The following is a 13,105-nucleotide window of genomic DNA, read 5'->3' on the forward strand; positions in this document are numbered from 1 at the left end:
TTAAGTTATAGTAAAATTACTACATTACTGTGTATTAAACCAGGTCTTTGCATGTGCAATAAAAGGGAGCTTGGGAAACAGACATCTAAATGTTAAACTCAAAGAAGTATTCTAAGTTTTCCCCCCTCTCATTTTAATAGAGCTGGCAGCTGTACTATAGAAAAGTAAAAGGTAAAAATGGTGTAACTTTGAAGTTATAAATCTTTAAAAATTGTAACTTCTAAATTTCTATAAACTTTCGTCTAATGTGAAAATTCTCTATCCATAAGATTTTCATAGGCTGAATTGTTCACAACCTTGTAAAAAAGGGGGGGTGTCCACTAAATTAGCATCTGTGCCTGGGGAAGGTCCAGTATACAGTCTTCATGCACTGCTGAGGGTGGGCCATAATACAACTCCTGTTCCAACTGCATTTATTCACATTCTCCATTTTACTGTTTACCCTCTTTTTTACTTCCATATTTTCTGTGCTATCTCACTTCAGTTGAAAATTAATCTATATTCACAACCTACTCACTCTTCACCAGTGTGAATAAAAATATAAACATAATTTAAAATAATTTTCATCATACAGTTACCAATTTTTGTGACCATTTAAGTTGTATTTTAAATGTAATAAAACATTTTATTTATGGCACACCGATTAAAAAAATATTCAGGATAAGCCAAATAGTTCTATACAACTTCCATGTAAAAATAATGTTTATACATAAAAATACTGTTTTATGAATCTTGAATGCCTAGCCAGATGCAGAAACCACATACTGATTAAGCAAAGCAAATTTATAAAAACTTACATAACATAAAAGTTAACGTCATAACAAAATCTGTACATAATACAATGTTCAACATTTAGATGCAATATATTTAAGCTGAATTAGCTTTCAGAGGTAAACTAGGCATATACTGCTAAAACAATTTCAGTCAATTAGTTACCAAAAATACCCTTTGTTTAGAAATTCATGTAGAACTGATCACAGGAAACAGCTTCTTTGTTTGGTTGTTGTTTCTAAATGTACGCACAATGAAATTCCTGTTTCTAGCACAAATAATTACGGTATAGCAGCCTCTCGAAGATCTGACGGAGGACAGCTTTTAAAAAAAACAAACGTAAGGAATGGAAAGAATTTCCTATCCAAACAGACAAAAAAAGCAGATAACAATTCTGCTATGTTCTCACCCATAAATGTGCCTCTGACTACAGCATAGGGGAAAGCCAGGAATTTCCAAACACATTTTCAGGCCAGATCCAGTTCGCTTTACTGGATACATTTTTCTATATGTGCCTCATCAAAGCTTAACAGCAGTGCTGCAGCACGAAGAAGAAAGCAGGGTTTATGATAGCTAAGTAAAATGCCACCTCAAGGCCTGCAGGCTACAACAGATCACCAAGACTCGAGAAAACAGCAACAAGCTCAAGATGGCGATGCAGCACGACTCCCGCAGCAGCAGCCAGTAATAAGGAAGGTTATTCAATCCCATTAGCCTTTTAGCCCAAAGAACCCCTCCTCCTCCCACTCATTCAAGCTTTCACTTACCCTTCCTCTTGGCCTCTTCACTGAAGACATTTTTGGCATTAGACAAAGGCTTGCCCTCTGATTTTTCACCACCCGAGGTAGTGCTCAAGAGAAAAGCATTGAAAGAAGATTGCTAAATGGCCTATTTAGTAAGCCGAAAGCCAGGATAGACACAACCTTCCACAAATACACATAGTGATTTATCAACATATTCCTTCCTTGACAAGCAAGAGTCCTCTGTTTATCTACCGTATGAGAAACCGTCAACCTCCATGGAACGGCAGAGTTTCAACAATAGCTGTAAGCAGATAGCCAGATTCCAACAAAACACAGAAAGAAATGAATGCACAAAGCATCAAAATGCATCAGCATGAATATTAGAGATGTCGTTAAAAATACTGACTCCTTCTGCGGAAGTAGGCCAGCAGATGGTGCTACCAGTTATTATTCCATTAGACTCTGTAATTTAACCCTCAATAGACTGCTCTTCCCTACATGTGGTACAGTAGTTAACTCTTACTCTTCCAACTGCTACAGTAGTTGAAAATAATACCTATGTATTCCACACCACACTCAAGTAACACATTGAAATCTGACATCCATTTCAAAGCATCCCTCCTACAGCTTTATAATACTAGATCCACAGAGCAAAAATATTTGACGTCCAGAAGCACAAGGACCACATAAGATATTTCCTGTTACAAAATATACAAGGACATGCATCATTTCCCCCCCCCCCATGTGAACACTTGATATTTTAGCAGGACAGTACAGAGGTGTTTGTGGGGAAGCTACTTTGAGCCATGCCTGCTTTACATTCCTTTAATCTCCCTCCCTTTCTGTAATGTATGTTTGGACAGAACAGGTTGGCAAGACCTTACTGATCAAAATCCATACTACTCACATATTTTTGAAGTCCACACCACAAAAGTAATATTGTTAATAATAATAATAATAATAATAATAATTCTGTCATACAGTTGCAGAAGGAGGAGGCCAGCCTTAAATATTATAAAGAGAGGAAATGGTCAAAACCCATGAAATGGATAACAGACTGAAAATAATCAGAAGTATTAATCTTTATAAAAGTCAAAGTTATTAATACACAGCTTTATTCAATCTGATGAAAACTGTATCTGTTTTGAAAACGTGCACCATACCATTCACAGAAGGAATATACTTCACAGCTGACTTGTAGAAAATGATTAGATACCAAGGCCACACATAATTTGTGGTCCCCGAGTGGGAAGTGAGCTAGGTTTGCCTATCCCTGGAGACCTATAGATCTAATTGTTTTCCAAAATTCTGAAAGATTTAATAAACTTCTGTGCAGTTGGCCTTACGGCTGGCCTTACTCGCCTCTGCAATGAAGACTGACCTTGGGCATAAATACAGCAGCACCATGCATTCTCTCCATGTCATAGCAGGGCTGCATGCCTTGATTTATTGGGAGGTAGAAAGAGCTAAGAGACCAGGGGAGACAACTTAAGTGTGCATGACAGAAGATTGTCCCAGAATGGTGAAGAAATGTGTCCAGTGAAATTAGTTCACTGATAAATGGATTGGAAAATACCCAACCCTACTCATGGGTCAAGCACCTAAAGATCACAACCAGATGTCAAAGTGCTACACACAATGAGTTTGAAAAAGTTTTAATATACTAATAATCATTTGAATTTGGATCCTACAATTCAGTCTTTGAGCTGGTGTCTCAAGCAGGTACTTGCTGAAAAGAATGTATGGGTGAGGATTTTTTTAAAAATATTTTTTCTACACATTTTTGTGCCTTTTATTTTTTCTTCTTCTCTTTTTCTTTGCATCACTTTATTACTTTATAATTGAAACCTTTTCAATAAAATATTAATACCAATGTTTTTAAAAATGAAGCCACTGTAGTTTCTAGCTTGGCCATTGGACAGAGATTGCTTTAGTAGTCTTGGTTGATGATCTTCATTTGCAGGTCAAAAGGAAATTTTCCTGCAGATTCTTTTGGAACTATCAGTACAGGTTAAAACCCTTTGTGGATCAACCAATGGAATTAAGCAGATATTAAGGGTACTTTCTTATGGCTCCAACTTTCTCTATTGTTTCATATCTATATTAAATGATGAGAACTAGATGCTGTTTTACAATGTTCTATTGTATTTTTTCTGTGTTGTATGATTGCAAATTATGTTTAATATGCTATTTTAGGACTACAAACTGCTTCAGAAAGATCATGCTTTAACTGGAAAGTAGACTATATAAAATGTTCATGTTCCAAAATAGTACTGTTCAATGAACTTATGGTTTATCTGCTACTCAAATTTGATTTACTTATTTGGACATTTATATCCTGCTTTTCTGTGACAAAAGCAAACTCAGTGTTCACAAAAAAGGAACCAAGCTTTTAAAATTATTTTATTGGCCTTCTATTATTTGGTCTGCTACTCTCTTTAAAAAAGTTTTTTCATGGTTTATCCCCCTATTTGTTCTGTTTTCATTATTGACACTAGACATCTTTAGCACTTCTTCAGAACTACAAAGGTAAGATTGAAATGCAGTAAATAAACAGAAGTACAGAGGTACCTCGGGTTAAGAAATTAATTCATTCTGGAGGTCCGTTCTTAACCTGAAATTGTTCTTAACCTGAGGTAACCACTTTAGCTAATGGGGCCTCCTGCTGGTGCCGCGCCGCTGCCACGTGATTTCTGTTCTCATCCTGAAGCAAAGTTCTTAACCCGAGGTACTATTTCTGGGTTAGCGGAGTCTGTAACCTGAAGCATCTGTAACCCAAGGTAGCACTGTATAGTGTCCAGATCAAGGGAAGTAATAGTACCACTCTATTCTGCCTTGGTCAGACCACACCTGGAATACTGTGTATTCTGGGGGCCACAATTTAAGAAGGATGCTGACAAGCTGGAACATATGCATAGGAAGACAACTAGGATGATCAAGGATCTAGAAGCCAAGCTTATGAGGAATTGTTGAAGGAGCTAGGTATGTTTAGCCTGGAAAAGAGGAGACTGAGAAGAGATATGATAACCATATTCAACTGTCTAAAGGGCTGTCACATTTAAGAGGGAGCAAGCTTGCTTTCTTCTGCTCTGGAAGGTAGGACTCGAACCAATGGTTTCAAGTTACAAGAAAGGAGATTCCAACTAAACACACAGAAAAACTTTCTGACAGTAAGAGCTTTTTGATAGTGGAACAGTCTCCCTCGGGCAGTTGTGGGCTCTCCTTCCTTGGAGGTTTTTAAGCAGAGGTTGGATGGCCATCTGTCATGGATGCTTTAGTTGATATTCCTGCATTGCAGGGGGTTAGATTAGATGACCCTGGGGTTCCTTCCAATTCTAAGATTCTATGATATAATTTGAACACCAGATTGGGAAACCCATAAAGGAGAGGGCTGCTGCCTCATATCCTGCCTGTGTATTTCCTGCTACACCAGGATGGACACAGTTCTTACATTATCATCAAGACTTGCCTTCAGAGGTCCTCAGTGGGAGCTCTTTCTTTCATAATGGCTAAGTGACTTCCAGCAACTCAGCCTCACTCCCTTGCCTCAGAGGTGCTCAGTGAGAGGTGTTGCATGTAAACTGCTAACTTCCAGCACAGTTGGCTTCATCCTTCACTGAGTAAGATCCCGCTGCTCAGACTCACTAACCTCAGAGGTCCTAAGTGGATACCCCCAGACACCAGAGAAGACCAAGAATGAGAGGAAAAACCTGGCATAATTTATTATCTGTGCAAATCTTTTTGAATGTAATTGTATTGTGCAAATATTTTTAAGCTGCTTTGTGTGTCTTTTAGGACTACATTGTAGAATAAAAGTATCAAACAAATAAATATTATGAAGCCACAAGTAGGGTAAATATGAAATATTCTGATTTCCAGCATTATTACCACATCTACAAGTGGTGACCTCAGTTCTGGAAAAAAGTTCTGGAATGAGGAGGAAAAACAAAAAACAAATCTGGAACGAGGTGGTTCTGCAGTCTAGGAAGAAGAAGAAGAGGAGGAGTTTGGATTTGATATCCTGCTTTTCACTACCCGAAGGAGTCTCAAAGCGGCTAACATTCTCCTTTCCCTTCCTCCCCCACAACAAACACTCTGTGAGATGAGTGGGGCTGAGAGACTTCAGAGAAGTGTGACTAGCCGAAGGTCACCCAGCAGCTGCATGTGGAAGAGTGGAGACGCAAACCCGGTTCCCCAGATAACGAGTCTACCGCTCTTAACCACTACACCACACTGGCTCTCCAGTGTGGAGAACCCTTTCTCTTTCTCCAGCATTCTCCCTGGGGAATCAGATACCCATGGATCTAAAGCACACCCTTGACTTACAAGTGGATGCTGTATTCAAGAACATATTTTACCATATTTATTTATTATATATATTTATTAAATTTATATTCTATCCTTCCTCCCACAGGCAAACCTAATAAGAAGGCAATATAGTGGTACCTCTGGTTATGAACTTAATTCGTTCCGGAGGTCCGTTCTTAAGCTGAAACTGTTCTGATCCTGAGGTGCACTTTCGCTAATGGGACCTCCCGGTGCATGCGCGCCTCTGGTGCACAATTTCCGTTCACATCCTGGGGCAAAGTTTGCAATCAGGAGCAGCTACTTCCGGGTTAGAGGAGCTCGTAACCTGAAGCATTCGTAACCAGAGGTACCACTGCACACTTATCTGAAGAATAGATTTCATTCACTGCCAATGCTTTTGTTACTACTAAGTTAATGTAAAAGTGTGCAAAAATACAGCTGGCCATCTTTTAACTGGAATGGTATGCCAGATAGGCAAACTTATAGCTAATGGCACTGGCTTCCAACTACCTTCCTGGTACAATAAAAACTTGGGCTTAAACCTGATATATCTTCACTACATCTCACGAATGAGTATCTACCTATAAGTTCATGGAAGAGAGCCCCGGATCCAATTCCTACTAGCTGGGAACTTTAATGGGTTGATTCCAATTCCTTGTAACACATGAAAGTGAACTCATTTTTGTATATGTAAGTTTTTAACTAAATGTTGCTAGATTCTGACTTGTTAGATGTGTGGTTTTATTATTTAAAAAAATAAACTATTTTTATTATTTCTGTTGTAATTGTTGTAAGATGCTGTAGTTTCAAGAAGTGTAGGCTACATATAATTAAACAAATGGAGTCCCACAATAAACACAATATAAGCAACTATCAGTATAAATTTCAAGTGCTAAACTATATTTTTATTTTTATATGGTATAAACAATACATGGAGAAGATCAAGTTTTAGTTTCAATCCAAATCTATACAGGACTTCATTGTCAGTATAGAGCTCATATAACAAGGAGTTCCCCATAAACTTTACAGTTAGAGGATGCTCTCCACAAAAGGATTATGAGGATGGAGCATTACTGTATTAGACCACCAAAGTGAATAGGAAAACCTCTGATCATGCAGAACTCCCAGCGTGCATCAAAGCTCTCACATTCATGCCATAACAGCTGTACCAGGGCATGTACTTGCTAAAAACACTGGATGGATTTCCTCACTGCATATCTTTCACATTATTGGTTTGCTGTTGTTCTTATTTTTACTATGTATTTTGTGGTTTTTATTTTGTAATTTTATGTTGTGAACTGCCCTGGGAGCTAAGGATAAAAGGCAGTATACAAATTTAATAAATGAAATCATCATCATCACCACCACTCATTTTCCAGGATACTTTCTCACAAAAAATGCATGTTTACAGTATCCTACATTAGCAAAACCACATAGATCAAATACAAAATCATGAGAGTTGTGAAAGAAAAACAATGAACAGTAGTGCTACAAAAGAGAGGATACCATAATCTAATGCAAAGAATGAACTTCTGCAAAACACACAAAACAGACTGTGCTGACAGTTTAGGAATCCTTAACAGTGTTAGAAATTCAAATTTATAATCTAATCATCAAATGGCACCTTAAACCTAGGTTATGGTCGCTACAACAGAATGTCTAGATGCCACTGGGGGAGGTGTTAATTATTATTGTCATTATTATTTCTATACTACTTTATATTTTAAATAACAAATACTGTATCAAATAAAACAATCAAAGTGGTTTACAACAAATTACAACAAACATCAAATAAAACAATCCAGAATAAAGCAAATTCAAGCTTCAATGAAAATATTTCAGATCCTTCTCTAAGTGATATTTTGCTTTCGCCAGTTGCCAACCTGGTGTCCATAGATCTCCATGTGATCACAACTGGACCTGCACCAGTCGCAAAATGCGCCTGCTGCCTGGCTAATTTCTAACACTGCAATAGAATGTATTTTCACTACAGGGTTCAAGAGACAAAAATGTGATGGGATTTCAGTAATTATATTAGAGCAATTTATTGTCTGCAAAATTTACATTGTTCTTAATAAGAGTATCTAACTTTATTTGAATTGGCTTGAATCACATGACCATTTAAAGAACTTTACATGTGCCATTTCATGTCAGATTTGGGTGAAACATTATGTTTGAAATTTAAACTTGTATAATGTTAAAATAACAAAATCTACCAGCAAATAGCTTTATTATCCCACCTATACTCAAAATATGGATTTTATACTTCACAGCTGTCTCAATAAATTTGCAATATAATTAAACACATGCAATGCAATCACAAGCTTCTTTACTCAAAAGCAAATCCTAATTAATTTAATGAGACTTACTCCTTTATGAGTGTATTTCGGATTGTGGTCATAATATAAAGCTTTGTTTTTCCTCTTATTGGCTCTGTTAAATTTATTTTGGAAGAAACATTAAGTCATATATGTATGTTATATACTAGATACAAGAAGTTCTTTAATTTCTCCCTCTGCAGAACAACTGAACATTGCTGGGGTCTTGGACCACTTATTTTATGTTTGAAAATCAAAGCACATGTGATAAAATAAGTGATATTTGATAAACCGCAATCTGGCCTCTCTAATGTGATGGATGTGCCTGTTTTTGTAACCACAAATTTCTGAAAAAATTGGGTGTTAAATTTACTTTACCCTCAAGTCAAGTTTGGCATTGAACCTGCTTCTGCATTTGGATTTGAGAGCAGCAAGAGGTGAAAATCTCAGCTCGCACCAACACCATATTATGAAAATTACAGGCTCTAAACCAGGGCCTTGTTAGCATGCTCCTTAATCTGGCCTTAGTCAAAAGAGCCTTGATCTTTATTGCCAGAAGGGGGGATCAATTTTAGGGTCAAGTGCAGATATTAAGTGAGTCTGTTCCACCTTTCAAAAAACCACGGTTTGAAAACTTCTGTTATATTCCTTCACATAACATAAGCTATGCATTTTGAAACACTTCAGTCAAGTTTCACTTCTCAGGAATATTAACAGGAAGAATGGTCAAGAATCAGTTCTACTTTGCTAAGTAAGAGACATATGATTGTGAGTTGGTTGAATAAACTGGATTTTTGTTTTTGTTGAAACGAGCTACAGTGAACCTTGAGCTTGTGTATTCCCCCTCTCTTCTATTGCTCCAGCATAGCCCCCCATTAATTTCAGCTTGTCATTGATGAATTGTGATTAATCTTAACTTCGGTTTGTTTCTAACAAATCAACTTTAAACCATGGGTTATAAAGGTGATTTAGATGAAAGGGCACAAAAACACAGGTGAGCCTAAGACTCATTGTGGCTTCTTCCCATTACAGTAAACCATGATTTATCATGATCCCCAGAATGAGTGCTATAGGTACTGAAATTTATTTTACAGCTGTTTCTGAATATTATTTTTTACTGGATTATTTTAAATCTTAAACTTTGCAAAAGATCTGAATACAGTGTTTAATATCTTCCAGTTCCAGAGAAATTAAACATACGGTTTAGTTTGGCTTTGATCCTACCCACATCCTCCTTATACACTGGAGTGATCCATAAATTCCAGCCTACCCTCCCCTTCCTGGAATCCACTTCCTGTTTGTACTCTGCTTTGAGTATGCACAGAGGAGGCCAATAGGATGAAAGCTACTGTTAACAACTCTGCTTTCTGTTACTTAGTTTCCTGGCAGAGTGCTAGGCAGCCTGTGTAGTGCAGTACACCAAGTAATAGCTAGGATCATATTTCACTGCTGGCAGTCATTCCATGCAAATACAGGACATGGAGAATTCATACTAACAAAAAATTGACAAGAAAGACAACAAACAACCACCAAGGTCTAACTTGTGACTTTAGAAACATTATATTAATAAAAATGGATAAAACTTTTTTGTAATATACTTACAATGTAAAAGCTGACCTGACAACTTAGAAATTTGTCCATACCCCATGTACCAAAAGAGTTTGTAAAGAACATTAACAGGAAGAATTTGTATCTGTTTGCTTTTAAGTATGTTACATTATTATATGCAGGATTTAATTTGTGCAGGCCGAAATTTAAAGCAACAAATAAAAAAATGGGCAACAGTACATGGTGTCATGGAGTAATTTTATTATTTTGAATAATAAAAGAGGACAAATTAAAGGTCACTGATATTTAACATATTTAGCAAATGTTATCTCCCTCTCTGCACTGATATTAATGAGAAAAATTAGGTGTTGACATTTTAGGTGCAGCTTATGAAAAACTGTAGGCTTTTTTGAAACTTGCACCTGCATTTATAACTTTCAAAATATTGTTAGCAATTTCAGACTTTTAACTGACACCTATTAACCATCGTAGCACCCATCAACCTTCTTCATAAGGTCTCATTTACATATCCATGTCATTTTGTAGCATCCATAGATGCATCCACACAACTGGAAATTTATCTTTTTTCATCAGAGCTTTATAACATAAGGCAACATCTAAAAGCACTAAGTCAGTAATATTTCAAGCAATGTCAATGTCACCACATTTTCATTTCTCTCATGCTAAAATTTGCTTCACTAGCAGCCTTCACCAGCTTTAGCTTTACATTTTAGCACTAGCTTGGTAGTCATAGTGGAAAAGAAATAGCATACAGGTGAGTGCACAGAATTCCATGCAAGTGAACGAAATGCTTCATCTCTCTTGTGCACCAAGCACAGAAACCAAAAGGGCTACTAGAGAAGGGAAGTTCCTTTCTCTGAACCCAGCAGGGCTATCCACTAATCACTCTGTCATCCTTGAGCAGGCAGAATACCCCCCCCCCCTTTGCAGGCTAATAATTTATTTTCGAGGCTGATGAGGTTACTGGCAAAACACTAATTTCACCTCTCCTAATGGTGTACTTCCTAACTGACATTATAGGAACAGCAAGCTCTGCAACTCAAAACTTCTAAAATAAAATAACCACTCACCTGGTCAGCACTGACAATTAAGAATTACATCCAGGGAAGCTTTTGGAAGAGTTGCTTTTTCTTGTCTTTCAGGTAAAACATAAACAAATGTAGATATGTGTGCATGTGGGAAAGTAAAACTATATAGGATGTAAGCAACTAAATCATGGGTTTAACTCAGGTGCACTAACTTTTTTGGGCCTGAAGGATGCAGTGAGGATTGGCCACACCTAAACTGCCACATGCCACACACACACCAATCCACATGCTCAACAGAGAAGGGGGATGGATGAGCAGTCTGCAAACATGCAAGCAAGCAGTCAGAACGGGGGTGGGGGATTGTTTCAGTAGACACATACTTATTCAGCATTTTTCGTTCTCAGGGCAGCACTGGTAGTGGATGATATCCTACACCAGAACTGCCCTGACGACGATAAAATACACTATCATTCAGCTCAGCTGGCTTCATTCAGCCCTTATCACAAATCTCAATGTTACTTTGAGATGCTTGCTTCATTTGGCTCCCACTGAGGTCTACTGATGCTTTTGAATTATGGTGCTGGAGGAGACTCTTGAGAGTCCCGTGGACTGCAAGAAGATCAAACCTATCCATTCTCAAAGAAATCAGCCCTGAGTGCTCACTAGAAGGACAGATCCTGAAGTTGAGGCTCCAGTACTTTGGCCACCTCATGAGAAGAGAAGAATCCCTAGAAAAGACCCTGATGTTGGGAAAGATGGAGGGCACAAGGAGAAGGGGACGACAGAGGATGAGATGGTTGGACAGTGTTCTTGAAGCTACTAACATGAGTTTGGCCAAACTGCGAGAGGCAGTGAAGGATAGGCGTGCCTGGCGTACTCTGGTCCATGGGGTCACGAAGAGTCGGACACGACTGAACGACTGAACAACAACAACAACGAGGTCTACTGAAGAGATGATACCTCATGATTGTCCCTAAGAGCAGGTGCTTCAGCTGCACTCTATATAATATCTTTTTTATAATACAGGTAACTCGCAACTTACACACATTTTACTCATGCTGATTCAGCTATACGTGCTTGGCAATAAAAAAATAAAAACATTTTTAAAAGGGGCAGGCATCCAGGAAAAAAAGACTTTGGCAATCCCACCTGCCATTGAACACAATGTGTTTTGACTATATGAAATTTGGTTTATGCGCTATCCCCAGAACATAATCAGCAAAACACAGTTCACCTGTCATTAGCAGGAAGTTTACCAGTATGTGGAAGTGCAAAATATCAGCAAGGTCAAACAGCTTAGGGATGCAGTTTTGGGACAAAAACAGCCAGGGAATGGAATGGACACAACAGGAGCCATCTGGTAAGTGCAAAGAGAGTTAAACATGATTTCACAAAACTGGTGCACATGTTTCTGGGGTCCACATAAAACTTTTGAAGGTCAAGAACTTGAGACCAGGTTACCCAAGGGATGGCCTCGTCCCATATATCCCTGCCCAGCCATTGCGCTCCTCAGAAGGGGCATGGCTGAGAATTCTGTATGCCCCAGATGTTCACCCGAAACTGGGCTTTTGTGTTGCGACTCTAGCTCTCTAGAATCAATTACCAACTGAAATTAGGCAGGCGCCTGAAGTCTTGATGATTAGCTGGCTATTAAAAATGGTCAGTGGCTTCAGGGTATGAAGTGGTTTATAAATTTGTAAATGAAAATAAATGGCCTGTGAGTTAAGACACCCTGGCTTAAATTGAAGATTAGGATGGCCAGCATAATAATTAGTGTTTGACATATCACTTCAGTTCATACAAATGATTATCTTGTCACCCATTGTGCAAAATTTCGGATGCTCAGTGATCTCATATTTAGGGCTCATGAGAAGCAATATCATTTACGTTCCCTAGACATTCTACCATATTAATCAGTGACCCTAAAGACTCCATTATTTGACAGCAACAAGTACCTCTGCCATCTAACTGTTATGTAGTTAACTACTGTTAAGCAACACCCGCCCTTTCAAAGAAAAGAAAGATGCATTTTCCTAGATTCATGCTATGCTTAACACGTAAGAAAAAAGTATTTTACTTCCCAAAAGGAAATAGTCAAATGAAATATAAAGTATGTATGTATGTGTGTGTGTGTGTGTGTGTGTGTGTATATATATATATATATATATATATATATATATATAATTACACTAATACTTGGTCATGCCAAAATGTCAAAAAGCATACTCTCTTGGAAAATTTATGCTCAAATAGCAGTCACTATTAATAACAGATTTAAAATCAAAGGGATGTTTTATGTTCACTACTACAAATTACACCATAATTTACTCCAAAATGTTTTGAAAGTAAATACTAGGTACTCATAATA

The 13,105-nt window shown here is 37.7% G+C and overlaps 1 protein-coding gene across 12 annotated transcripts in view; it reads right to left on the reverse strand.

Moving 5' to 3' along the window:
* Window positions 1–13,105, reverse strand: part of CHD9 (chromodomain helicase DNA binding protein 9) — a 75,548-nt gene that overhangs the window by 46,823 nt on the left and 15,620 nt on the right. For 2 of the 12 annotated variants that reach the window (XM_033156789.1, XM_033156788.1), the window contains exon 1: window positions 1,539–1,929. The exons of 9 other annotated variants lie outside the window; for them this stretch is intronic. In XM_033156789.1, coding sequence (XP_033012680.1) covers window positions 1,539–1,577 — 39 coding nt within the window. In that variant the 5' untranslated portion in view covers window positions 1,578–1,929. Of the gene's footprint in view, window positions 1–1,180; window positions 1,449–1,538; window positions 1,930–13,105 lie in introns of those variants that run through there. One more of the 12 variants, XM_033156791.1, reaches the window with a different exon arrangement.

This window comes from Lacerta agilis, chromosome 8 (assembly GCF_009819535.1).
Source record: "Lacerta agilis isolate rLacAgi1 chromosome 8, rLacAgi1.pri, whole genome shotgun sequence".
Classification (NCBI taxonomy): Eukaryota; Metazoa; Chordata; class Lepidosauria; order Squamata; family Lacertidae; genus Lacerta; species Lacerta agilis.